General features: G+C 43.4%; 2 protein-coding genes across 2 annotated transcripts in view; one reads left to right on the top strand and one right to left on the bottom strand.

The window, feature by feature from the left end:
* The window catches only part of smyd1a (SET and MYND domain containing 1a), a 22,522-nt gene that overhangs the window by 4,332 nt on the left and 9,453 nt on the right, over positions 1-8,737 (top strand). The window contains exons 2-4 of the mRNA XM_032539245.1: positions 1,990-2,166; positions 7,893-8,106; positions 8,549-8,679. Coding sequence (XP_032395136.1) covers positions 1,990-2,166; positions 7,893-8,106; positions 8,549-8,679 — 522 coding nt within the window. The remainder of the gene's footprint in view (positions 1-1,989; positions 2,167-7,892; positions 8,107-8,548; positions 8,680-8,737) is intronic.
* dqx1 (DEAQ box RNA-dependent ATPase 1) overlaps positions 5,957-8,737 on the bottom strand; it is a 39,291-nt gene continuing 36,510 nt past the window's right edge. Inside the window, exon 13 of the transcript XR_004335572.1 lies at positions 5,957-5,967. The gene's annotated coding sequence lies outside the window, so the exon portion shown is untranslated. The remainder of the gene's footprint in view (positions 5,968-8,737) is intronic.

Here is an 8,737-nt window from a genome sequence, read left to right as displayed (position 1 = left end):
GTGTGTGTGTGTGTGTGTGTGTGTGTGTGTGTGTGTTGCCTCATAGGGCTTTGCAGCGTTCCAACAATCATCCGAAGCATTACCAAGTCTGTTCACTGTCCTTTGGACTATGTGAAAACTGTTTACACACACACAGATACACTGAGAACAGTGTGTTCATCCAGATAGGTAAAAGAATGATAATAGAAAAGTTTTGTGTAATCATGCTTGCAAATCTGAAAAAAACTTTTTGAAAAAAACACTTTATAATATATAAACAAACTGATCATATTTATTTAAGATATGTATATACAGTGTATGTGTATGTCTTATTTACGCATACTGTATATTTCACAATTTAAGTATAAAGAAAAGTATATTGTGTGCATATGAATGAATGAGTGAATCCAAATTCACAAATTCATTGAAGCCGTTAGGTTTTTAATTTTAAAAAAAACTAACTTACACAACATTCACAATCAAATCCTCAGACTCTCACTGACTACAAAAAGATTAATAAATCACTGACAAAACAAAACATTTACTATATAGTGCAATATAGATAGAATGTGTACTAACTTTTATCTGTGAATCAGAAAATGTAAGGGTTTAGCCCATAAACGGCAGCTAAATTCACTATATTTTCAAGTTATTTAACAGTAGAATGTCTAAAACTTGGGGGAAAACATAATAATTGCCAAGGAAAAGACTCATCCTGTTAAGACTATATTTTGTTTTGCATGTAATTATTCTCCAACTGTATTAATTTCTAAACCATAATTTGGCATTAACAGCATTACTAATCTTGAAACCTATTTTTGTTTTAATTAGCCGACTTCACAGAATGAACAGAATGAGATATTTTTCTTCCATAATAAAACTTTTTCTCTGTTGAGTCAAAAAGACTGAGGAGAAATTAAACAAAGTTGAAGGTTATTTAATTTTATTTTTGTACTTCGTGTCACGGGTACTAATTAAGTTAATTTACATTTTGTGTATTAGCTTGGCGTTGTGCTTTGGGGTCCCCGGGGCCTTTTTCATTTCACGTCTGCCGTCGTGGCCTCGGAGACCCTTGTTTATTTGTATGCGATTACACGTATGTTTCACTACTCCCGCCTCGTCCATTGGGTCCCAGGGACCCCGGAGGGCGAGACGAGGCTATTGGGACATAGAGGCCAAGGACCCCGGAGGGCGAGACGAGGCTATTGGGACATAGAGGCCAGGACCCAGAGTCCAAGGACCCCGAGGCGAACAACGAGGCATTGGACATAGAGGCCAAGGACCCCTGAGGCCAAGGACCCCTAGGGCGAAGACGGCTATTGGGCCTAGAGGCCCAAGGACCCCGGAGGGCGAGACGAGGCTATTGGGACATGGAAGCCAAGGACCCCGGAGGGCGAGACGAGGCTATTGGGACATTTAGGCCAAGGACCCCAGAGGCCAAGAACCCCGGAGGCCACGGACCCCGGAGGCCACGGACCCAGGAGGCCACGGACCCCCGGGGGCCAAAGACCCCGGAGGCCAAAGACCCCGGAGGCCAAGGCCAGGGTAGCAGAAAAATACACTTGACTACATGAGGGTCTCTAGGACCCAAAGGACAACACAAGGGTTAAAAACCTCAAAGATTTGGGGCTTTTGAGGCTGGAGCACTAGAAGCCCCTGTATGTCATGGAAAACTAGCTCTGTGTGAAGAGAAAACGTTGGACAAACAGAAGAGAATGATGACCATCTACCATCCAAATGCTGGTAAAATATGCAAGTAACTGCTACATTTGCTTTCACTCACCAGCAAAAAAAAACAATAGTAAGTGGCTGGTAAAATCCAGACATTCACTAGCCATTTGGCTGGTGGACAAAAGTTAATTTTGGACCCTGGTTTAGCGTGAGCAGAACTGACTAACTTTAGGTCTTTTGCCTCTTCAATCCCTTTCACTCACTAAAAATCTTGAATGTCAATCACTGATAGAAGTTTGAAGTGTAATAGTTTCTCTGTTTTGTCTGTTTCCCTTTCAGTTTGGCCACTCAAGTGTGCCACAGCTGTTTCCGCCACCAGGCCAATCTGCATCGCTGTGCCCAGTGTAAGTTCGCCCATTACTGCGACCGCACCTGCCAGACCGCATGCTGGGATGAACACAAGCAGGAATGTAAAGCCATTAAGAAGATCAGCAAGGTCCCCAGCGAGAATGTTCGGTAAGGAAAACTGAGTCTATCCTGCGTGGACCTAAAGAATCAGCAGCAGTATCGAAGCAAATAGGAGACATAAGTATTTGATTTTTAACAGCCACAGAATAGTTAACGTTGAAATAATTTACTTCGAAAACCATGTATTCGCCTCTCCGGGAACCATTAACTTATTGTGGTGGGGAGGTTTGTGTCCCTATGAACCTGAGGGCTGTGTTGTCTGGAGCTTTGTGCTCCTGGTAGGGCCTCCAATGGCAAAGTGGTCTCAGGCAAGGGGCCAGACAAAGAATGGTTCAAAAACCCTATGAACAAGGTAGAGTTACCCTGCCCGGAGGAAGCCTGGGGCCCCTATCTGGGGCCAGGCCCAGGTGGAGGGCTTGTCAGCGAGCGCCTGGTTGCAGGGTTTGACATGGAGCCCAGTCAGGCTCAAAGCGAAGAAGTAACGTGGCACCCATTCTCCATCCCATGGGTCCACCACCTGCTGGGGGAACCGCTGGGGTCGGGTACACAATGAAAATCATGGGCCTTGAAGGACCATACATGGGCGGCAGAGGCTGGCGGGGGAAGGGGAACGTCACCTCTCTGTGGGGGAAGGAGACGGAACTTGTGTGGGAGGTGGAGCACAACCATCTGGTGGGTACTCCTGGATAGGGGTTGGACTCTGAATCGGGGAGGGGGGACTCTAACTGTTGTCATATTCACCAAACAAAAGCTCAGAGTATTCTGCCTTCTTGGAGACCATAAATGGAGTCCTGCATGGGGCTCCAGTAGGGGACTTCATAGTTCTGTTTGATTGGGAGGACCGGCCTCCCTGATCTTAACCCAAGCGGCCGTTTGTTGTTAGACTTCTGTGCTAGTCATGGATTGTCTATAATGAACACCATGTTCAAACATAGGGATGCTTAGTGTACCAGAGCACCCTAGGCCGAAGGTTGATGATCAATTTTGTAATTGTATCATCTGATCTGGGACCGCTTGTTTAGGACACTTGAGTGTAGAAAGGTGCGGAGCTGTCAACCGATCACCATCTGAGTTGGGTCAGGGGGTGGGGGGAAGACTCTGAAAAGACCTGTTAGCCCAAATGGGTAGTGTGGGTGAACAAGGAACATCTGGAGGAGGCCCCTGTGTGACACACTTTCAACTCACACCTCAGGCAGAGCTTTTCGTGCATCCCTGTGGCGTTTGGGGGCATTGAACCTGAGTGGGCAATGTTCAAAGCTTCCATTGCTGAAGCTGTGGCAGAGAGCTATGCCTCAAGGGGCGATAACACTCAAACACCGTGGTGGACACCTGTGGTCAGGGAAATAATTTTTCTGGGATATGTTATCCCAGAGGAGGCAGTGCCCTGCAAGGCCCGCATGGGCCCGATAGGCCTGATGGCCCCAAAGGGCCTGAAGGGCTACAGCCTCTGCAGTGAAAGAGGCAAAGCAGTTCAAAGAAGACATAGAGAAGGACTTTCAATCGGCACCAAGGTGCTTCTGGAAAACCGCTCACCACCTCAGAAGGGGGGATTGGGAAACCTTTCGAGCTGTGTACAGTAAGGATGGGATGCTGTTGACCTCAACTCTTGTTAGGAGCAATTTAAAGAACTCCTGAATCCAACTAACCCTCTATGTTAGAGGCAAAGCTGGAGGATCATGGGGAATTGTTGTCAATTTCCATGTTGGAAGTCACTAAGACACTTCTCAGCCTCGCTGGTAAAGTCTACTCCAAGGTGCTGGAAAGGAAGGTTCAGCCAATAGTTGAACTTCTGATTTAAGAGGAACAGTGCAGATTCTGTCCTGGTCGTGGCACAATGGAAGTGCTCTTCAGTCTTGTAATAATCCTGGAGGGAGCCTGGAAGTGTGCCCACCCGGTCTACATGTGTTTTGTGGATCTGGAGGCGTATGATCGGGTCCCCCTGGAGATAATGTGGGAGGTGCTGCGGGAGTATGGGGTGAGGGGGTCCCTTCTCAGGGTCATCAAATCTCTGTACAACCGAAGCGAGAGCTGTGTCCGGGTTCTCGACAGTTAGCTGGATTTGTACCTGGTGAGGGTTGGGCTCCGCCAGGGCTGCACTTTGCCACCAATCCTGTTTGGGATATTCATGGACAGGATATTGAGGTGTAGTCATGGTAGGGAGGGGTTGCAGTGCAATGCTGGGGTTCCCATCGCTGCTTTTTGCAGATGATGTGGTCCTGATGGCATCATCAGTACCTCCAAATCTGAGGCCATGGTTCTCTGCAGGGAACCGATGGAGTGCCTTCTCCAGGTAGGGAATGAGTCCGTATCCCAAGTGAAGGAGTTCAAATACCTTGGGGTCTTGTTAGCGAGTAAGGGGACGATGGAGCAGGTTGGAGGTTGAGTATTAGACTCAGCTTTCAAAGTAAACTATTTCAATATTAAGTATTCAGTGGCTTCAAATACTTATGTCTCTTATTTGCTTTCATAAAGGAGACAGATGAAATGAAAGTTGGATCTTAGACAATTACACACAACGGTCTGTCACTCTCTGGTGAATATAGTACTGCAAGGAAAGAAATCATAAAGTGAAACAAGAGGTTCTCCTTGTCTCAACTCTGACAGTAGCTAAGTTTCCATCCACTTGTCAATCGAATTATCTGAAGTTCGGTAAAAAAACTCATGCGAATAAAGCTGATGAAAGTGTGTTCCCATCCAACGGAAATGCAATTGTAATCGCAATTCATTATTTATTCGGCAAATGACGTTTCCATCAGCGTTTATCGCATAAGCCGTATATTGATCGAGAAAAAATCCGATGAGACCGAACGTATTTCCTTTGAGTCGATATTCATAACATTCAATCGAATTTTACTGTTTCCATAAGGTATTTTTCATCACTTAATCTGGATAAAAACATGTGGATGGAAACATAGCTGATGTGTTACTTTGTCCATGCTTGTTCTAGGAGAACTCAGTAGGTTGGGACAGTTGCCTTTACAATTCAGAGTAGCAAATGTCAGACCACTTCAAATAGTGGTTATAGGCAATCTGGTCAGTTGGTTAGCAACATATCTCATCAACCACTGGCCCCATGCGTATGACATTTGATATGGGTGTTCTTTGTGCCCAGAGGATGATATCCAGATATTTTAGTGACCCTACCTGACTGTTCCTCTAAAACGCCTCTATGTCTCCAACCCAGAGGGATGGATTTCCATGAAATTTGTGGGGATATTCATGTCCCACAAAAGGTGAATTTTAATTTAAACTGAAACTATTGGATACATTACAATTCCATTTTACACAGGCATTCATGATGCACAGATGATGAATCCTACTGACGTTCCCTTGACCTTTCCTCTAGCACCACCAATAGAATAACATATGTGGTTTTGAGTGACATATCTAAACAAATCTAACTATTGGATGGATGGCCATTTGGACACACATGTATCTCTCCCTGAATACGTTTGGTACACACTAGCCGCATTATCAGGTAAAAATGTCTGTCCCATGTTTGTCCAATAATTCGGTTTATGACGTAAAACCTGCAAAAGTGACAATACTGTACTTTGTGTTTAGTGCTATTCAGCCAATGTTGGCATGCTAACACACGGAACTAAGATGGTGATCATGGTAAACAATTTTACCTGTTTTACATCAGCATGTTTATCTTAAGTACAGCCTCACAGAGCTAATCGTACGGCTGTAGACTTAGTCTTGATGATGACAGAGATTCAAATGTAATTCCACCATCAGGCCAAAATATCCACCTAGACAAACACAAAGTTGTCAGGCTACCACGAAATGTACAAAACAAATCAGACAAACAATTTTGATTATAATGGCATCATTAACTTTTCTTTACTGCATATTGTGTCTTACAAACTAATGACTTATGATGATTATTTATGTTCCACAGAGGATGAACAAACTTGATGATAATGCTATAAAGGCCAGCCCAAAAGTGTCAACTTTCCACCCAACACCATCTTCCCCTCTAATTGACAGATTGTCATTTGACGACCAAAGTACGCTCCAGAGTCGTCACTCAGACAGAAGAAGTAGTTGAGGCCCATTAGCTGGGGGGGGGGGGTCTAATCTGAGAAGTGAATGTGATGGAACTGTTGATGCTGGCCAATGGACCAGTGATATGATAGGCCGTGTCTGTTGCCCTAGAATAGAAAATGTGTCAGTTTCTTTTTTGATAATTCAATCATTCAAAATCTGCTTAGAAATATTAAAAATATTGGATAGGATAGAACAATGTAAAAAAAAAATGTAAATGTATTTTATTTATATAGCACTTTACAACAACCGATAAGTGAACCAAAGTGCTTCACAACATATAAAACCACAGATTTAAAACAACAATACACCACTAACAAAAATTACAATAATGAACGAGAAAAGTAAGAAAAGATAAAAAATAAAAACAATACAATCAATACAATTGTGCCATCACATTACTAGGTACCAAACGCCACTTTAAAAAGATGCGTCTTAAGTCTTGATTTAAAAAAGACCCAGGTCAGTAATGATACGCATCTCACTGGGCAGCTCATTCCAGAGCTTAGGTCCAGAAACCGAAAAAGCGCGGTCACCCCAGTGTTTCAGTTTTGACCTGGACACTTCCAACATGAGTTGATTAGATGACCTCAACGTCCTACCACAATTACGAATAATCAGCATGTCTAAAATGTAAGATGGGGCAAGGCCATTAAGAGCTTTAAAAACAAACAATACAATTTTATACTTAATTCTAAAGTGTACCGGGAGCCAATGGAGAGAATAAAGAATCAGAGTTATGTGGTCTCGTTTTTTCGTGCTCGTTAACAGGCGGGCTGCTGCATTTTGGACAAGTTGGAGACGGTCAACAGAGGACTGGGAAACACCCATATACAGGGCATTGCAATAGTCCAGTCTAGAGCTTATTAAAGCGTGAATAGCCTTCTCAAGGTCATGACGGTTTAAAAACGATTTTACCTTTGCCAGAAGGCGCAGTTTAAAAAAGCTCGATCTAACAACATCATCAATCTGTTTGTTGAATTTAAAAGAACTATCAAAAATCACTCCTAAGTTCTTTACCGTCTGTCTGGCCGTTGGTAATATAGCTTTACTTGTTTTAATTTTGTAAATAAATTGTATATCTGAATACATTAGGCCTACATATTTTCTATAGTCTCAGTCTGCTAATGGTCTTTTAAAAATTCCATTGCAAGTTCCATGGTACCAGAATTTTGGATAGTCATCATGGAAACACTAATTGGTCATGTGACAAGGGCAGGGGAGATTGGCAGAACAGGCAGCCAAGTGACAGTAGGCTACTCCGTGCCCCCCTTCTAGCCCCCCTTCTAGCCCCCCTTCTAGCCCCCCTGCTGTGGAACAACCTTCCTCTGAATAAGAGGATGGGTGGATTTAAGGAAGAACAGGTTGGAGCTTTGGCTGATGTTTGGTGTAAGCCATTCAGACAGGTTCTTTAAATCATTTTTATTAAGTGATATAAAACATATCACTTAATAATATAATTGTATCTGCAATGATATGAAAGGAAAACGTATGCTATAATGTAATTCTGTACATCATGGGATGCATCATGTGTTGTCTGTTATTGTCTTAAAACCTTGTTGGGAAAAAGTGTTACTTAAACATGAATCAATCAATCAATCAATCAAATCTAGTATTAGAGGATGTACACATATGTTGATTGACAACAAGGAATTGTGCTCGTGTGATAATATCGGGCTAATATCTGAATGTGACAGTGATGTCTCTCCCCCCCCCCGGCCCAGCCTGGCTGCCCGTGTGCTGTGGCGTATGAGCAAGGACACGGGCATTGTGTCAGACAGCCAGCTGATCTCAGTGGACCAGCTGCAGGACCACGTGGCTGACCTCCCCGAAGAAGACCTCAAGCAGCTCAAGACTGACGTGCACACCTTCCTGGAATACTGGTCTTATGGAAGACAGCAGCACTCAGCCGACTACATCTCACACATCTTTGGCATTGTAAGAACAAATGTCTCGTTTTGCATGATATGCTTCACGAGTATGGAATTCATGTGTTGTAAATTCACCTCTTTGCAATGAAAATAGGAAATGTCTTGATTTTCAATTTCAAAAGAAGAATTGGATTATTTTGTTTCTTCAATGGTCACAAATTCAGAAACAAGTAAATAATTTCAATGTAAAATATTTAACGGCTGTTAAAATTCTAATACTTATGTCTCTTATTTGCTTCCATACAGAGACAGATGAAATGAAAGTTGTATCTCAGACATAAACGCTTAATATTCAGTCACTCTCTGGAGACTATATTACTGCAAGGAAAGAAACCGTAGAACCTGGAGCTCCTGTCTGGTAGAACCAGCTGAGAAAGCGCATTAGGAAATAAACCTGGGTACTTTGTCTCTCCCGTACGCCCTCCTTCCCTCTCTATTTGTCTCTGTAGATCAAATGTAATGGATTCACACTGAGTGACCAGAGAGGCCTGCAGGCTGTTGGTGTGGGACTTTTCCCCAACCTTTGTCTGGTCAACCATGACTGTTGGCCCAACTGCACCGTCATCCTCAACCACGGCAAGTAGGTATCAGAATCAGAATCAGAATCAGCTTTATTCGCCAGGTATGAAGACACATAC

The sequence above is a fragment of the Etheostoma spectabile genome, chromosome 16 (genome assembly GCF_008692095.1).
Source record: "Etheostoma spectabile isolate EspeVRDwgs_2016 chromosome 16, UIUC_Espe_1.0, whole genome shotgun sequence".
Lineage (NCBI taxonomy): Eukaryota > Metazoa > Chordata > Actinopteri > Perciformes > Percidae > Etheostoma > Etheostoma spectabile.
The sequence above is the reverse complement of the archived record's forward strand: the minus strand, read 5'-3'. Positions and strand labels throughout refer to the sequence as shown.